The 20,003-nt window shown below is 40.0% G+C and overlaps 1 protein-coding gene across 1 annotated transcript in view; it reads right to left on the reverse strand.

Moving 5' to 3' along the window:
* Positions 1-6,989: 6,989 nt before the first annotated feature.
* EGLN1 (egl-9 family hypoxia inducible factor 1) overlaps positions 6,990-20,003 on the reverse strand; it is a 34,147-nt gene continuing 21,133 nt past the window's right edge. Inside the window, exons 2-5 of the mRNA XM_009092845.4 lie at positions 15,134-15,253; positions 12,908-13,044; positions 11,532-11,599; positions 6,990-9,744 (exon numbers count right to left, since the gene is read on the reverse strand). Coding sequence (XP_009091093.3) covers positions 9,680-9,744; positions 11,532-11,599; positions 12,908-13,044; positions 15,134-15,253 — 390 coding nt within the window. The 3' untranslated portion in view covers positions 6,990-9,679. The remainder of the gene's footprint in view (positions 9,745-11,531; positions 11,600-12,907; positions 13,045-15,133; positions 15,254-20,003) is intronic.

The raw sequence follows: 20,003 nt of genomic DNA on the forward strand, positions 1-20,003 counted from the left end.
GTGTACTACAGGTGTGAAAGCTTAAATGGGATGTGGCCATGGCCTTAATTCCTGTTTCCTTTTAGCTTCTGCCAGGCCAGGCTGCTTTAAGACTAGATTAAATTTCTAAGCAGGTGCAGCAGCTTGGCCTCAATAGCTCACCCTGTCTCTGTTCCACCCATCACCTTTCATTTACATAATTTCACCTGCTTTTTTGCCTTAGTATGTCTTGGATGTGACATTTCCTAAACTGTGTAACAAAGAATTTTGAAGGGGCAAAACCCAAAGAGTCAAGTATTTGGCTTAATTTTTCTTTAACTGATGTCAGACTCTAGATCACAGTTTTTGTGTTTACTGCAAGTACCTTCTATTCAGAGAGCTGTCACTAGTGGCATAAAAAGTCTGGGGAGAGATGTGGGCTAGAAATCAGTGAAGGCCTGCTACACAATATGAGCTATAGAAATACCTCATATTGGTTGAGTTGAAGGTTTTAATTCTTCTTGTGGCTTCAGTAAGCAATTTGTAATGGCAGGAATGGCCAAAGGGCCTCTCTGCTCTTACCCCACTTTCTCCCCACTGCTTTGCTGCCCCACCTTTGTCTTCCCACTGCCACTGGTCTCTTTCCTGGAGCACCCCAGTAATGATCTGCTTCCTTCCCCAAAGGATCCCCTTGGTGGGTGTGCTGCCACTGATCCATAAGCAGTTTTTGATTTGCTGGGAAGGTGTTGTGTTTGGAGGCAGGCACAAAGCTGAGTGCAAGTGACTCACTTGGAAGGTGCCCTCCTGCAGGTGCAGCCTCTGCACGGTGGGACAGGGCCTGGCTGCAGCACCAACAGCAAGAGAAGCTCCCTGGTGTGTCACAGGGCCACAGGGCTGGGCACAGGCTGCTCCAGGTACTGCGGCTCTGGAAGGGCATGGCACAGATCTGGGCTCTTCTGGCAGATGGCAAACAGAAACATATCCAAAGGGAAGAGTCATCCTGAGGATAAGCCAAAACCCCAGGAGCTTCAGAGAGGATGGCACCTGTACCAGGAGTATGGATAGCTGCAAGTAAGGGACTCTTAAATCTGCTCTGTTCCCCAGGCTATGCTGCTAAGAATCCTTTGGGTTGTTCCTTTGATTTACATTTAGCAGTACCTACATGGGAAATTTAATTTTAAAAAAGAGAAAAAAAATTTCTTTCAGCAAGGGTGGCTGAACATAGGATTAGATTTTCTGCAGAGGTTTTGGAGTGTCCATCCTTGAAAATACTTAAATCCCAACTGGACATGGTCTTTGGCAGCTAGATTTGGGTGACCTTGTTAAAGGGCAGGAGAGCTGGACCAGACCACATCAGGAGCCCCTTCCCACATAAACAGCCCTGGGTTTCCACCTAACAACCCCAGGAGTACTTCAGATCAAATTGAAATTACAGCTAAAGGCGATTAAGGTCCACCTGCTTGCCCTTGCCCTGGTCTATCCCAGAGGTGCTCACACCATCTCTGACCATCAGCTGATTTCCAGCTGGTCATTTCTTCCTCTCCCTGCAAGGTTTGGCATGGGCCGCTCTCATCACTGCCACTATGCAGACCATGAGCATGGGGATAAGTCTCCTGTCACGTGCATCAGAGACTGGGGGACTTCAGGCAGGAGCTGGGCAGGTGCCATGACACAGGGACAGGTACAAGGAAGCTCTGCCCTGCCAAGCCTAATTGCTGAATCCTCTCCAAGTCACGCTGTGGGGGGAGGATTATCAGCCCTGCAGACAGCACGAAAGAAAACTCAGACTTAATTAACTTTGACTGTACCTAGAAGAGATTTAGAATGCCAGAAAAGCATCCCATGAGAAGAAGTAGGAGGTATTTCGTGCACTGCAAAAGCCTAAGTCTATCCAAGCTATCAGGCAGCATTTCCCAGGCAATATGGCAGAGTTAAAACAACTCTGCCAAGAGCTCTCACTGCTGACATTTGGTCTTAGGCTGTGAAATGCAATGTTGCTGAAGCGGACACAGGTCCCACGTGGTAAGCAATGCCATGACTTCGGAGCTGTTTGCAGGTGTTACAGACACAAGTATTACACGCAAGCATCCCCTGAAGGAATGGGGAGCCCTCAGCTGGAAGGAAAACACTGCAAAGTTGTTGCCTTAATGCCACCTTCCTTTTAATCCCTGTACTGGACTCCGAAATGTTATCTTCTCCAAACCAACTCTGCAGCACTCCCACCTTAAAGCAACACCTTGCATCCCCAGCTGTGCACACACTGAACCATACAGAGGCTGCAGTCAGTCCATGCACACCCTGCAGCAGACAGGGAGGGAAACACTGCCTTAACTTCTTCAGGAAGAGGAGAGGGATGGGAGGCTTCTGCTGTTGGGCAAGCATCCTCACCCAGCTATGAATTGTTACAGGATGGGTTGATCCCAACCCTCAGCATGTTTTCACATGTGGATCTGGGTGTGTGCTGAAGTGACACCATTTTTAGGAGACTGACAAGTAGATGTCCTTTTGTCAGGCAGCACCCACTCAGGGCGGGAGCAGCACCAGCCAGAGCCTGTGCTGCCAGCCATGGCTTGGTAGCCACTATTCTCAAGGCATTTTGTGCACCCAGAGCTTGGGCAGCACCCGACCACCTGGAAAGGCAGCCACCAGACCGTGACCAGCTGTCACCTCACCAAAAAAACCCCACCCCAACCATTTCCCTCAGCCAAGCATGTTACAATTTACTCCAACCCCCCACTCAAGGGGCACAGCAGGAGAGAAAGGCCTGCAGCTCATTTGGCAGCAGGTGGGACAGTGCTTGGGGAGCCCTGGAAGGATGCAAGAGCACTGGGGTAGCAAGGGGCCGGAGAGGCCCCCAGGCACATGTGGGAGCAGACATGGCAAGGCCAGGTTAGAAGCAGAGCAGTTGCTCTCCAGGCATTCTCACATGAGGAAATGAGCAAATTTTCAAACCTACTGTAAGCTCTGGAGGTGTAACCACCCCTCCATCCCTGCTCTAGTGGATTTTTGTGTCACACAGCATCCTTCCTCTGTAAGGGAGCAGTGTGTCTCTGTCACCTCTGGGACACAATATGTTTTTCTGCTTTGGGACGAGGCCTTGTCCTGGCTGTGACACAGCAGGACCCCACCTGCTCTCTCCAGTCCCATGAGCCTGGAGCATTTCTGCATCCCACTCCTGGTGTCCCAGTCACAGCCTGGCCACAGCTGGCCCCCCGCTCCCCACCTGCCCTCTTGGATTTGTGTAAGCCTTGGGTTTATCATGAAGTACGTGCTCTCCCTCCTCATCTCATTGCATAATGTTCCATGGTTGCAGAGCTACAGCTAGATACAGTCATTTCCTAATGTGCTATTTTAAATAAAGGGTTAAAAAAGCCCAAAAATCAAACAGCTATAATGTTCTTAAAGTGCAGGTGGGAAAAAATAAAAGTAGTCAAAGAAGTTTCAAAATTGCTACCTACAGGAGCTCTTTTAGATACAAGAAATATTTGGGATTGAAGAGAGTTAACTTTGTAGTTTCTGCTTGTTCATTAAAACATGACTGTGCAGAACACGTGTCCAGCACCACATTACTCACTATTATGTTGTGGCTGGGGAAGGGGAAGCGAAGGGAAAATAAATATGCCTAATGTGACAGCTCAAACTTTGCTCTTTGCTATCAACAACACCATCAACTGGACTCTAATCTCAGAAAACAGATTGTTATTAGCCACGGCCCTCTGGCAAACATTAGCGGTGTCCGCAGTCACATTTTCCCTGAGGAAATATTCTCTTTGACTTCCAAAGATGTTCTCAAGTGCTCCTATAAAAACAGTTCCAAAGTATCTTTTGGCTCTGGTAACTCATGGCACAGCACTCACCAAAATTTTACTTTTCAGATCTAGGGGTGGTGGCATTTAGTTTGTTTCTGTAGTGGTTGGTTGATTCACTCCTATCTTACTGCATGAAAAAAATGCTCAGGATTCCAAGAGCCATTAATCCAGCCCCAAAATTCTTGTTTCCTTGTGTTCCTTAGAGTTGCCACCATGTCTTCTGCTATAATGCAATCTTTTAAACTATATCTATAAAGCTTGCAGTTACATGCAGTAACATAAGCAAGACACATTTACAACTAAATTGACTTGCCTTCCAGATAGTTTTTATTCTTGCCTTTTTGGTTAACACTTGCTTTCTTTAGGTAGCAAAATACAACTCAAACCCAATATGATATTCAGGCACTAGGCTTTCAATTTCTGAGTAGGAGTCAAATCTCTACACTTTAATTATGATGGCTTCATCCTTTTGCTTTTAAATAAAATAAAACAGAACCACATCAGCCCTTGAAACAAACCCAGGAGAGGAACTTGCTCCACCCTGGCAAACCACACTGACACAGACAGACAAGCCCACAAGGAGCACTGGATATTCAGAATATTTAGAGATGAAATTTTACTTCCCATCTCCAACAATATTTTAAAGAACTAATGGGTTTCAGTTCAGACACTGCCCTGAAGCCTGTGCTTTTTGTCACAGCTTGCCTGTGTGTGATCCTGGTAAGTTGTTAGCCCATCTCTGTGTTTTACATCCCTCCCACTCTGATGTGAAGCATGCCCTGCAAACTTTCAGCCATATGGAAAGGATGGTACTGGGCTTAGAGGCTAAATGAGCCAGTCACCCCTTCCAGCATTTATCACCATGTTACAAAGGTAGTCACAACAACTTTTCCAGAAGACCCCATATACTATTACGATTAGAAGTTTAATCCCAAGCTACATCTTTAATAAGGGGAAAGTCCAACAACTTACTTTTGGAATACAGACAAGGAAACCAGCTCCTAGTTCAAGTAAAGTTATGAACATCTCATCTTCAGAGATAAAAACATGCTTGTTTGCAACACACATGCATGAGGAAAAGGATGGCTAGGATGCATCAACTGTCTTTTCTGAGACAAACATGTTGTGCATTCTTTTTCCTCACACTTCGTGTTCCTCCCAAAGCAGACACCTATAGAATATTTTTAATTGGACTGTCCCATATTCCTCGTACCCACCCAACATGTTGTACCTTGGTCACATGTGCCAGTCTCTTCACATCCTACCTCACCACTTCTATTCAACTCATTATTCCCTCCCTCTCCTGCTAAAGACTTGAACCTATCCCTGTTGGGTTGGCAAGTTACATCTCATCTGTCCCTTCCACTTTTAGAGACAACTCATTTGGGAGCTATGAGTTTGGGGTTCTTTTTTCATATTTCAGGAAAGGAATAAATGTTCTGTATATTCACTCAACTTCAAAGCCATCAGGAAAAGCCTGATGAAACTCAGTAAGTGGTAGAAAAAGTCAACAGAGCAAATTCTCTGGAATTGGTTTTGTCTGGTAGGAGAGAGGACCTTGAAACCTGCTTCTGTCAGCTGCTATTCACCCCTAACAGACAGGGTCAAGCAACTCTGATGCAGCAGATGTTCCAGAGTGAACACAGCTCCCGGACAAACAGACTTCAGTACGTGTGCAGTAATTACATTCAAGCTTTACGAGTGAAAAAAGAAAAAAAAAGCTGACAATGGGAGACCCAGAGATCCATACTTTGACCCCCATCCCCTCCAAACAGCAGGTGAGATCCAAATCCAGCTAAGACCCATGAACTTCAAAGTCTTTGCTGCTCATAAATTCCTACTAAGTATTTGCAAGAGCATGCTGCTATCTGCATGCCTGCAGGCAAGGTACAAATGGGAGACTCCTGGAGTTTTGTGACTTTGACTTTGCTCTCATCACTTGGCATTCTCCCCCCTTCTTCAAAGCATTCAGCATGCACAGAAATGGCACTTTTCAGTCTGGCCATACTTACCAGTAGGATGGAGATGTGATTTTTCCTTTCCTAACCTTGAAGTGGTCAGCAAAGCCAGATGTTTTACATATGATACAGGCTGTCAGCTCTCAAATCTGCAAATGTCTTTTCTGAGAAACACCCAAGAGAAACACTTTATTTTCCCTGGTGCAGTGTTGAAATTTACTATGCAAAACAATCCCCCTGTATATTGTGCTCAATCATGTGATAATTTAAAAAACAAAACAAAACCCAAACCAGGTCTACACAGTGCAAGAAAGGCTTCTTCCTTATTCAATGTAAAACTAGGATGGGGAAGAAGTACTTTCAAGAGAACTTGTAAGAAGTTTTACAGCATTGAACATGGAAAAAGCTTCAAAGCATTTTGCCATCAGCTCCCAAGAGCAACCTAACAAAATGCCAAAAAACATCACCTTAGAGCAGAAAGATGCACAACTGGCATCCAAGTGCCATGAAAGGTGCACTAATTCTGGAGACTTGTCTGAAAATCCAGGTAACTCTTTCTGAACTAGCTGAAGACAGACAAGCACATGCAGGGGGCTTCACAAAAGCTACAGTGATGTCAGAAGCACAGCCAGACAGCTGCTTCCTTGATAACCATACAGCCAATGCAAAGCTCATCAAAAGAGGAAGAATAGTGTGTGCTATCTCTTACAGTTTTGCACCTGCAGCCTCCACCATCCTTCTGTCCTCTCTTAAGGGCCCGTAATTCATTGGGAGCCATGTAAAACTTAGGACATCCCACTAAACCTTACAAATCCCGTTGAATGTGACTCATTCTGTACCTCACATACCTGTCAAAAGTGGTACAAAAACTAGAGCTGACTCTACATCATAACCACTCCTCAGAAAGCCTCAAAAGGGTTCTGTTTTTGAGGGAGGAAATAATCAGGAAAATGGTGACCACACCCAGCTAACTGTAGGCAGCCTAAAGTAAAGACCCAGATCCTTCTCCAGAACAGAAACAGCTCTAATTAAAAAAACCCCAAAAACTTAAAAACCCAAACCAAACCAAAACACATCACCAAAAAAAAAAAAAAACCCGCCAAAACCACCACAACAACAAAAAACCCCAAATGCAAACAAAAATCCCAACCAAACACCCATAACAAAACAACCAAAATTCTACATACCCCCTTTATCAGGAGGCATTCAAAACTTAGTTGCTAGAGAGTAATTTTAAAAGTTACAAAGATTACAAATAACCACATAGTTTTCAAGAACCTTTATACATCATCTTTTTTAATTAGATTAGCTTTACAAGCAACTTGAGGAGATGTTTCATAATGAACACTGCTTTTGAAATTACACTTTATAGGCAACCTGTAAATGAATCCTGAATTTCTTTGCCTGCTATAGATAAAGGTCTCATATTTCACAGCCAGCTAACATCATGAATAAAAATAGCATTATGAAGCTTTATTTTTAACCAGGACTAGACACATACAGATCATAAGACAGTTTAAAAAATAGTTTTAAAACAAGGACCTGCTTGGTGATGCTCAAGACTGAATATTCAACCGACATGAAATGAACAGTTTCTAAAGGACATGGAAGAAATGGCTGACCTGATTTGTTGACTCTGTTGTAATGACTTACATGGAGTGAAAAATTAAGCACTTTTTAAACCTGTCTGGCAAGCACAAACCTACAGTGTGATTAGAATTTGATACGCTGTTTGACTGCAGCGGTTTGAATTACAGAGGGACTGAAATGAGTTTAAAGGCTTATGCTTACATTGCTAAAACAAAACCAAACTTCTGTTAAAGGAGTACTAATGAAGTAGAAGAGGTGACTTTTTTTGCTTGTTTCACTGGTAGCCTAAAAGCACTGCAGACCAGACAGTAATGAAGATTTGCACTCCTTGGCCAGGTTGGCAGAGGCACTTACAGTAAAGGTATCCTGTCTGTTTCTCTGGGAAGAAAAGAGGAAAGAGGAAGAGAACTGTACAGGGCAAGAACTTACTAAAAAAAGGAAAAGTGAAATGAAAACAAAGCTAGGATTTCTGTTGGTTCTCCTAATGATATACCAATACTGAATTTTTCTCCCCTTCTGTCAGTTTGTTACTAAACAATTAGCTTTTTCATGTTTTACATGAACAATAGTAATGTTTTTAATAAAAAATTACTGAGCTTTCCATAGAAAGGGTCTTTAATTGAATACAAACTATACAGATGCTAAAATTGTCACAAGTTGTAATATATACAGAAATATTTCTGTACACTCACATTGTTTTGGCTAAATAAGGAAATAAGGGACAGATAGAAAACTGCAGTGGGTAAGGTGAACAATCCCGAAACTCCTGTAAATAGGAATGCTGTCTTTGATAAGTTTGCTTTTCTTTTCTCAAGCTTTTAAAGCTCAGTAAAAAAAACCAAAAAACAAAAAACAAAAACAAAAAAAAAGGCAAAGAAGAAGAAGAAAAAAATCTGCGTCCAAAACATCCATTTCTTAGAAATAAGAATATCACAGTTTCTGCACATCTCACTTTTATTCTGTGATATCCCATCTTCTGGATAAAATAAAAACAATGTAAAAGAAAGCAAATGTTTTCTTACTAAATATATACCTCAGTATTGATCAAAAGGCAGTGCCTTTTTGGGGAAATCCTTCAGCAACAGTGAAAATTTAAAGATGTATTATTGCACAAGGAGCCTACAGAGTGATGCACTTCAGCTTCAGTGTGCTGACCACCTTCTTGATACTATATAATAGATCAAGGTGTCAACTTACAGACTGCATGGGACACCAACATTTGAAAAGGAAATTTAAAAAAGTGAATTTTAGATATTCTATTAACTTATATACAAAGGAAAGGGGGGTGGCAAGTATCTTTTAGAAAACGGAGAAAGCTCAAAAATTTCTGTCAAGTAAGTAAGGAGGTTCTGGGTACCTCTAATAGCCTAGGAAAGCCCTTGTATATTCTTGTATCTCGATGGTATTTACCAGGTCCCCAAAGCCAATGACAGCAACTGATAGTGTCACGTTCACTTAGTGCCAGTCACTTAAAAAATAAAAAAAAAAAAACAAACATCCCCCCTCCAAAAATAAAAAAAAGAAACCAAGGAAAAAAGAAGAGAGACAGAAACTTCCCCTCTGTGGATTCAACATACAAAACCACAAACTGAATGTTACTAATAGCAAGATACTGATTTGCTTTTGTTAATAAGGTTCAAGAGAACATAGTCAAAAAAAAAAAACCAAAAAAACAATACAGCAGCAATCTTTAAAAGTTAAGATTAGTGTGAGATATGATATAAAACAATCAGATTTTTAGCTGGTAATTAAAGTGCTCCTTTTCTGAATTAAGTTGTAAAAAAAAAAATTAAAGTGATTATCAGTTACTGGCAACCCTTACATTAAATTAGGTCTTTCATGGCAGAGGAGAACAGTATGAACAGTTTTACAAAAATAGATCCATGTTATATTGGAGAATACTGTAATTTTTTTCCTTTTTATCAGTTTTTCTTTTTTTTTTAAGACTCAATTTTGACAAACTGTACCTGGTCATACAAAAATTACCCAAAATTCAAACTTTTACCATATAAAAAAAGGGAGAGATGAAATGGATTCAGCTGGATAACAGGTCTGGCAAAATATAAGGATGGACAAATTCTATGTAGGGCACTTATTTATGTCCAGATGCATATGGTGTTTCTTACTGATTGCTTATCTTCTTCACATAAGCAGTCACAGGCCTGGAGTCACAATCACATAGTACAATGCTTCAGCAGTCAAAGAACCTTCTTTTTGATGCAACATTGAAACACTGTTTGCTTCCGTATTAAGATGTTGGTTTGTTGTTGATTTTCCTTTATCTTGTTATTCACATTCAAAAGTTAATAGATAGCATCAAGATTTATCAGGGCGAACAGCAAGGGGAGTTGCTAAATCAAAGGCTTATAAAACATCTTTCCCAACTGAGTCAGAAGGTTTATTAAGTTCAACCCTCACACCTTTTTCACCTGCAGAAATATGAAAAGGAAAAGGGTATTTTTCAGCATTTATCGAAGTACAGTCTAACAGTCTAGATCACTTTCCAGAATAAAATTTTACTATCAAAACACAATATCCCATAAGAACAACTCACACATATTCTGCATGGCTTTAGTTAGACTGACACTTATCCAAAAAATGAATAGGTTTCTATTTTATGACATTTCATTCTATAATTTCACGTATTATTGTCAGTAGAAAATAAACTGCATCTTGCACAATTCTTCTGCAGATACAGAGCAAAGAATGCGATTTCAATTGCAATTGGAAACTGAAGCCACAATAATATGGTGATTTAAACCGATTACAGAGAAAACCAATACTGAAGGAGGAAGAATTTCTTCACAGAAGGGGTGATTAAACATTGGAATGAGCTGCACAGGCAGGCGTTGGAGCCACCATCTCTGGCAGCACCATCTCACTGCCATTGTCTGGTTGCTAGGGTGGTGTTCAGTCAGGCTGGATTTGATGACCTCAGAGGTCCTTTCCAACTTAAGTGGTTCTGTGATTCTGTGAAATTTAAATAACCCAGCCTTCCTTCCTTAAGTGCCTGCAGTTTAGGAGGTCCCTGGAAAAGGGAGGTGTGCAGAAGGGGGAGCACCTTCCCTTTGGGCTTGAGCCCCAACCCCCGCCCAACAATTTCTCTGCACTCCTTTTGAAAGGGCAGCAGCTGAAGCTGTGGTGAGGCTACAAAACAGCTCTGATCCAGCAAGGCTGACTCCAGGAGCTGCAGAGTTGCACACTTGTGACATGAAGACTGGCTTAGAAACAGAGAGGCTTCCCGTGGACGCCAGGCAGGCTGACTGCCTGGGAAGTCAACTGTGCCTTGCCAGGCATGTGCCACCAAGCCCTGGGACAGCCTTCCCAGCTGGAGCTGAGGGGCTCCCTTCGAAAGCCAGGCAGGAGGTGCACTGCTCTTGCCACTCCCAAAATGCATGGTCACGGAGAGCACCAAGAGGGACTTGGCTGAACTGTACACAGCTCAGGGGCTGCTTAGGAGCTCCAGACAGCAATAAATGCAAGTCCCAGCTGGAAATGACTGGCACACGTTTTCAACATCATTGGTTTCAGAGCTCTTGACAAAGCCGTGTTCGTGTGTGTGTGCACTTGCCATACACCTGATTTTGGTTTATTTTTAAACTATTGCAACAAACACAAAATTGTGATGGTAATTACAAGCATGACAGCAGTCCTAGGCCATTTCTCCTTATAATGCTAATTTGAACAGGAAAATTAGATCAACTTCCTCTTGGGGGAGAAGCCAGAGAAGGAAAACAGATGCTAGATAGGTGAAATTGGAAATGAAGGAAGTTCATTCTTTGATTACAGATTTTCATTTTAGGCTTCTGTTTTCCCAATACAAAAATTCTAGTCAAGTAAAGTTGTATTCACTTGTTGGACCCCTATATTCAATTGAAACTATTTTCAGAGCTCTCAGTTCTGCAGTGCCTTACAGTCTCTGGTGTATTTATCCTCCATGTATATTAGGGAGACAAGAGCAGAGAGAAACTGTATCTCCCACATAAAAATACTGAGCAGCCTCAGGCCTCAGAGGAAGTATAACCAGGACAGGCTTTGACCTGGATTTCATGAATCACTGCCCAGGAGTTCAATCCCTGGGTCACCTATCCTGTGAAACCTACCTCAAGTTATGCCACTTTCTCTCTCATTTTCTGCAGAGGATGGGCCAATGAGATGAGGATAGACTTAGCTACTCTTCCACAAAAAAATAACAATGATATTAAGAAGAGCTTACCTGTTAGATATTTCACTTTAGCTCGTGCTCTTTCATCTGCATCAAAATACCACACTGTTATTGCGTACCTAAGGAAACAAGAAAAAAGAACTCCTGAAGCAAACTCTGTGAAGCAAAATACCAGTGAAACACGACATGAAACACAACCTAAATTAGATGATACTTCCACAGTCTGACAGAGGAAAGTTTTCATAAAGCAAGCAGTGGGGTTGGGGTTTTTTTTCTACTAGTAGGTATTATCTGAAAAGGTGAAAGGGTGACACTGAAAGGGTGACACTGATGCTCTAAGTTTACACGCTTTTCCCAAGGAGTTCCTATTTATGGTTCTTGTCCAGAATAAAGTCTCTGCCCACATCACCTTGCTCTGTGACCTCATCTTTTTACTAGGTCAAGTACATCACTGAGTCACACTGTAGTATCATCTTTTTTTGGGTATTTGCCACAAGGGACAATTAACTACCCTTTCTTACACAGGTCCTTTTGTTTTCCACTGCCCATAGAGGTTTTAAATACAAAATGCCAGCAATTGAGAAAAGACTTTAAGGAGCTTTAGTAAATGGCATTTCACCATGACTCTTCTGGGAGTAGAGAGGGGGAGGGGAAAACGGTACAGCTTCTGGAAAAGCTGCATGATGATATGCTGACAGCTCCAGTCAATGTTCAGTGCTCTGGCCATCCAACCATGTTAAAACACGGGCAACAGGAAATGATTTACCTATTGCCGCTATCCAGAAATATCACTTATCATGGGGGATGGGGGGGCAGTCAATGTGGGTACCTTTAGCATCAACCACTGCCCTGCACCGAGGGACAAAAGAGAGATCAAGTTCCTCCTGTGCTTCAGACTGGGAGCAGCTCCTCTAATACTCCATAAAAATATTTGTGTATTGATGGTTGTTTGTGTTCCACAGCCCTCACTTAATTCCCATATTAGAATATGGTAGCTTAGCTTGAAAATCACTACTTTCTTACAGCTCCCTGCCAACAAGAGGGAACATTAAACTGAAGTACCCAGTCACTCTTCCAGTAATACAGCAGGGTGGTAAGGACAAAGGCAAGTCAAAAGGATGTAAAGCACTACAGAGAAATAATGAAGATGGCACACTTAAGCTAAGTTGGGGCCTGCTTATGGCTCTATGTGCTCCCACTGAGTTCTGCCAACCACAACTTCAGAAACTTCCCACCTACACACTCAGGAGGTTTTCTCCAAAATAAGAAATAAGGCAACACTACAAACTCAGCAATGCAGGGAAAGCCTAATCATCCCTTAGCAGAAACCACTCTCCTGTTTGTCAGGAGTAATAATTCACAGTGTCCCTAATTTCTCATTACTTGCTAAGACAGGCACCATACAGTAGAGAGTCCATCTCTCCTACCTTGTAGCAAATGCTGGCTGTACTTCATGAGGGTTGCGGCGATCAGACCAGAAGAATAGCAGTCTATCAAATTTGGGTTCAATATCAGCAAATTGGGCTTTACCTTCTGGAAATATCCGAAGGATGCCTCCACTTACCTACAAATGAAGTATTTACAAACAATGCTTGAGAGCCATGTCTCATTGTATTTAATAATTCTGAATGTCACATTTGAAAATATTTCAGACACTTGGAACTGAAACAAAAGCCTTTATCACGTGCTATAGAAATTATCAATCTATGGCTTTTCTGTCAATACATTTCATTTAACAAAATGTTTAACACATTTTTCACTGAGTTATTTTAGAATGCTACATCCTTCCATGTTTAAGTAAAAGCTGTGAGTTAGATGGGGGGAGTGATGCATTACTATTAGCAAAACAAAAATGGACAAGACTGACTAATCTTACATAGGTGGCTAAAAATACCCTGATATAGATGGGAGAAACATTTTATTTCACATCTGAGTTTCACCTTTCCCCATTAAAGAGATTATTTCATTTCACTGCAGCACAAGTTTATGTGTAATTAAAATAAGGAAAGAGTAGGAAACTTCAAACTAAAGCTTGAATCAGTACTACTCATGGTCAATTTAGATCTCTTCCAGGTTTGGAAAACAGTTGAACCTACCTGTGTATCTCTAGAAATAAGCACAAGTAGGTAGGGTTAATTATATTTATGTCACACTAAATTCTTCCTACTGATGGTGTTGATGTTGTTAAATCTAACTATAGATGGCCACCATAGACCTTCATGTCTTAACAGACATAACAATGCAAGTACTAACAAGGCAATTTGATATAAATTATGGGGCATCTGTGATCTAAGTCAGCAAACAAGTGACAATTTAGATCCATTTATTCCCCTAAAAAAAGTCTGAACTTCTTTTTTCAATAAACAATATACTTGGTAGTACATTAATTTGTAATTTAAAATAGATTTTGCAGGAAATAAATGCCTTTGTTCATAAATTAAATACCCAGCTAGTAAATTTTTCACAATGATTGTGAAAATGCAATTTGCTTGACTTCCACACTCTGGCATGTATTCTTTTTTTTTTTTTCCAAGACAGAAACCATATTATCAACTAAAACTCCCTAAAGCTGCACTTTAAGATGTTTAGTACAATCAGTCCATTTACATGCAAAGATACTATCACAGAAAAAAAAAAAAAAAAAAAATTCTACTTTAAAGATTCAATTTGACATGTCAAAGAGCACATCAGAAACAGAAAGCTTGAAGGGTGTCCATCTGACTCAGCTTTCTGATCTATCAGTTTTATGCAAGTATGTTATTAGGGTAAAAAGAAAACTAACTCTCATCAGCAATTTGTGTTATCCATACCTGGTGCATGCTATGCACAGAATCTGACTGCTCCCATGTACTCTTCCACATGCTACTCTCTTAGCATGATGAAGCATCAGTAGTTTTATCTTGGTTTTTTTCCCATACACTATGAGAATTAACTTCTCTATCATTAATGGCAGAGAAATCAAAGAATTAGCAAAGCTGTCTTTGCACTGCTCTTTCTCGGTCTCAATACTGCCATTCAGATACATCTGTTCTTCTCATCTACCTAGTCCCACTGAATCACTAGGAAAATCCTTACTAAAAATTCACTTTAATCACAGTCACTAGTAGCAAATTCTTAGACTACCTGAACTGTGGTATAAGTCTCTTCTACACCCTGTACCTACAATGATACAAGACTTGCGCTGCTTTGAACTACACTGATGTAACAATGACTGTAACTCTTGGCTTATTTGAAAATGCTCCCAAGCTATAGCATCTTTCTTTTTATAAGCATACTCAAATAAGCAATCTAGTTCCACAAACAGCAAACTCAAGATTCAACAGGAATATAAGGAAAATTTAAATTAAGACTATATGAAATTGCCTTTGATTTCTCTTTGCGTATGGGGAGGCACTGACCACTTTCCTCCAATCTTACTGTCAAGAAGATCCTGCTGACATCATGCAAAATCTTGAAAACAAATGCTTCATCTCTATCTGCTCTCACTAACAATTAGGGAGGCAAAGGACAACCACAGTTAACACAGCGTAAAATCATGACTAAGGCACAGAAATAAGGACATGAATAAAAACCTCAAGCAAATATATATATATATATATATATATATATATATATGGATGTAAAAAACATTTTAGAAAGAAATTATTGCATACCTTGGCATCCCAGTCTTTATTAAGATAGTATATACATGTAACACATCTTCCATCTCCATTTGGATTATCAACGTGGAGCACATATCCTGTTCCATTGCCTGGATAACAAGCTACCATAGCCTGGAGTCAAAGAATCAAATACAAGAATTACTTTTATCTCTGTGTGTGGGAAAAGTCTACATTTTATCTACACTCATTCTTAAGTAATAATACATAAGCAATAGAAAAATTAAACCAGAAATAATGTGCAAAGAAATTTTTTAGCTATGCTTTCTTTCTAGTTAAAAACTGGTTTAAACACAAACAGACGTTGACAACAAAGGCACCGACAGACACTGAGAGGAACACTTAATTAAGGCATGGAAGGTGGGGCTACTCTCATGTTGTGACTAATCATTCAGACTTCCCTCTCCTGAATGACATGGAAGAGAGGAAGAATGTATTGTGTGTAATTTAACAGCCTCTCCTTGTGATAAGAAATCTTCCAGACTCAAGTTCAGACAGCTATCTTTTTATCTTTTTTTTTTTCCCTGTGTTTCCAATGCAAAGAATTCCTTCTCAAAAAATACTGCCAAACTTCTATTTTTAGGAGGCTTTTAGACAAAACCAGTAGCCCATGTTACTCGATCACTCCAAGAGCATTCTTGGGCTTGTGTTTTGTCCTGTACATAGGAGGTCTTTGAACCTTTGTTGAAACAAACCTACATGTACAACAAAAACATCCTTTTTAGACAAGAAGTGAGAAATGGAAAACAGACACCGAGCAGTAATCGGCAATAACCTTCTGACATCAAACGACTCCCAGTACAGCAGTGTATTAAACTTCCCATGCTGCACTTTGCTCAGCTGACTTGAAAGACTCCTGGAAGGCGATTTCTGGGTTTTCAGACATACGGATGTGCATGTGAAACAAACTGGCCCTTGCACCCAGATGGCGTGATTAGCTTGATTAGCTACCAGAGCACGTGGCTGGTTTGTTGCACAGCACATCCCTGTATCTTTGTGCCTTTGCTAGAAATAATGATTTCACTTTTTTGAAAGAGATCAGAACAAAGTTTTCCAAGTCATCACCCACTGTAACCACAGTACTCACAGTGACAATATCCTGTCAGCATGAATTAAAAAAAAAAAAACCCAAAAACCAACCAAAAGGTGAATTTCTACCAACAAACCAGCATACTGCTAATCTCAATGACTGCCTGCTGTATGGAAAAAAGTAGAAAAAACTTATATAAACAAACAATAAACTGTCTAGATTTAGCCTGTTTAAGTTAGAACTCTAAGTCAGAGCTCTGCATTGCAAACTCTTTCACCTCTAATGTAATATACAAAAATATTTACCAATAAAGTGACTTTTTTGCTTTATACTGGTAATTTTAATTACCCCCCATTTTATATGCTATAAATAAAGCTTTCCACAGTTTGTATTACTTGCAAGCATTGAGGAATACATTCAGTGCAGGTAGCTGGATAAACTGTGCTTTGTGCAAACTGAGAAACAGTTTAAAGTACTTGCAGTTCAATCCATAAAATATTTGCATGTCACATGTAAGCAGAATGGATTTTGCTATAGCAGCAACCTTTTAAAAATCTGTATTTTCATACATACTCTACTAATGGAAACAGCAGTTTGTAATAGCTATGTCTAGGCAGAAATCAGAACACAGTACTTGCCAAGTTGTAAGCCCATGACTTTAAAGAATCCTAAAAATAAAGACAAACTTCATTCGTATTATTTGGAAGTGACTGCACTGCATGAAAATCCAAATATACTTCTAATTTTCACTAGGCACTTCAGCTTCCTAGCCTCTTTACTGTAATCATAATGCCTTTATGATTACAGGCCTCATGTTATGAAAATGTTACACAGATCAAGAATGTGATCTAATATTTGGCAAAGTTGTGACTTACCAGTTTTGCTTCAGGAAGATAAACCCACAGAAATCAAAACAGTGAGTTAAAGATACCAAATAATGTAATAGGGTTCTGTAATTTCCTTTCTTAGGAAGAAAAAAAAAAAAGGAAGAAAACAAAAGCAAAGCTGGGCTGGAAGAGGAAGATATTTGGTTTCCACTGAAAGCCCACACTTGATAAAAAAGTCCCACGTACCACATAAATCGCACCAAGCTCTCATGGAGTATGAACAGTGCTGAAAGCAGATTCAGGTCCATCTCCAGAAGAGTATTCCTAATAGCAGGAAAGTTTTAATTTAATGGGCTTTCCTGAGATCTATCATGCAAATTAAAAACAGACACTACCTGTGTGAAAACAGCTACTAAAAATCTCTCAGAATGAGGTGAATTTTGAGATCAAGCAGCTAGAGCAATGTAAATTCTCACTTTAATCATGAGGAGTTAGACTCCAAGGCAACAAAACAATATTTCACACCACACTGGTGAAGAAAAAGAGGACCAACAACACTTTTTGGAATGTCTGAGGAAACACCAATTGTCACCCATTTCACATAAAGAGCAGCCATATTCATTTCATATAACCATTTGAATCTAAAATACTTTCAGTCTTTAAAAAGACCTCCTGTTTTTCACTTCAGAGTCTGAAACGTCTCCTATCATCAACTCCAAGTGACAAGAAACAGTTTTGCTGCGATAACTTATCTACTATGTATTTGTTATAACACTGAGAATGATTCAGCCCTCAACAGCAAATTGGAAAGCAAATAAATTTGCAACTCAGCTGCTGTAGCATAACATTCATTGCCTCTGCTGTGGCCCCAGTTAACCCATGATAAAGAAAGGTACAAAATGTAACAATTTATCCGACAGGGGACGTATATTGCTTTGTGCAACAGCATGAAGTGAGTTCATGCCAAACTGTCATGAAGTGCAAGATTACCCATGTAGACAGGACAAAGAAATGATCCACATAAATAACAAAGCCTTTGTTGTTTGTTTTAACATGCTACAGTATAAATAACAAAGGAAAGATATGAATATCAAGAACCAAGAAAAATTGGTGTCTGTGGCAATTTTTTTTTTACCAAACACTGTTAGTGGCAGTTGGTACAGCCAGGCATTTGAGACCTGAAAGTCCAAGATTCCCTAACATTTTGGACTATGAACAATAAAGTTCCTTGCTTTCCAAAAAAAGAGCCACCCAGTTGGGTGGCTCATCAGCTGTCCCACAGAAGCAATCAGTTAATTCAACTCAAGGTATTACATGCATTTTCTTAACAAAAAAGGAGCCTCCTCTTTTGTCCTTCTTGGGCATTACTATTTTTAAACATTCAGTAAACTTACTTTCTGCAAAAAATGTTTTTAAGTCGCACTGGATTTGTTCACTCACAGGATTCCTGTGCCAACAGTTTTAATATTAACCTTCTTTAACCCAAGAGCATTCCGTTTTAGACTGAGCACTCGTGTCTAGCACATGAGCGCTGTCCTAAGATACCCCCTGGAATTCATGAGTAATCAAGAAAGCATGAACGTGCCCTCCCCACACTGATATCTGCCCAACTTGTGTCCATCAAGACTGAAGTACTCACATGCTACAGCTCCTGCTGATTCCTATTTGTATAGAGATGTTCTGGGTGTAAATGTTCTAAGTCCAAAAAATAAGGCCATCAGCTCAAAAAACAACATTAAGTTGTTAACAGAAGAACTAATTGAAACCACAGATTTTTTATTAAGAATAGGCATCCTTAGTGTGTCAGGCATTACTCTAATCACAATAAAATGCACAAAGGTAGTATCAGAGGGAATAAACCATAGTCCAAACAGTTTTTTTTACTACGTAAAAGACATCAGCTAAGACTCAGCCCCAGGAGGCGCACCACAACAGTGCAGCTGAAAACACTGTTTCGTTTGGGACTTATCTCAGCCTCCTTTCACACAAATGTATGACAGCCTCTCCCATCTATAAAGAAGGAAGACTTGTAGGTAAACAAACTTAAGCTTTATCTTCTATCCTCTCAGTTTCTCTCGCTGCTGGATGCCTGAAAGCTTAGGTATCGCTCCTTAAAAAAAAAAAGGAAACATCAAAGCAAACTCTTAGGAAAGAGAAGGAGAATACCAGTAACATGAGAACACAAAATTCTCTAAGGGGGGAAAACCCCCAAAACCACAAACATGTAATGGAGAGAACATGTGTTCTATTCATTAAATAAATATAATAAACATATTAATATTTATACTTTATTGTTAATCTCAGATTAAAGCTGCATTAGTCAAGGAGATGGCACTTTTGCTGTTTGCTGAAGGAACTGCAAATCTCAGTGAGCCAAACAAGATGTCTAAATGCAAGACTGATGACTTCCTACCAAAATTTATCAGATGTGCTCACAAAGACTTCACTGGAAATCCTTGGCATTGGACATCTGACAGATTATTCAAAGAAAAAAACTTCACACACCACTACAATGAAGAACCAAAGAAAAATAAAATTAAATATAAAAATGACCCAACCCTGTTTGGTTTGTGATGTATTTCTATTTCAAAAATTTATTCATCCCTGACAAACAAGAGTTCTGAAGAAATATATTTCATTTTAAGAACACATCAGGCTATGACTTTTCACAAGCTGAACAAAGTAACAGTCAAATCAAAAGAACAAAAGACTGGTTTAGTATCACCTTCTGTGAGGAGGATCAAGATTACTGACTTACACATGCTAGCATGGTACAACTTGGCTTGGATTCATAAGTGTCCTAGTTTAGGGCAAATTTGGGAGAGAAATCCTTCACAAGTACAGACAGAAACTTGCAACAGAAAGAAAATGCCAGCAGAGAGAAACTCCTGTCAGCCTTACCCATAACAGAGCAATCTAAAAAAGGTAAAATAAATCTGAGACACAGCTAATCTAAATATTTCTATACTAACCTCCATCTGAGTAAAATTTCCTGCTGTTATCCTCC

The sequence above is a fragment of the Serinus canaria genome, chromosome 3 (assembly GCF_022539315.1).
Source record: "Serinus canaria isolate serCan28SL12 chromosome 3, serCan2020, whole genome shotgun sequence".
Taxonomy (NCBI): Eukaryota; Metazoa; Chordata; class Aves; order Passeriformes; family Fringillidae; genus Serinus; species Serinus canaria.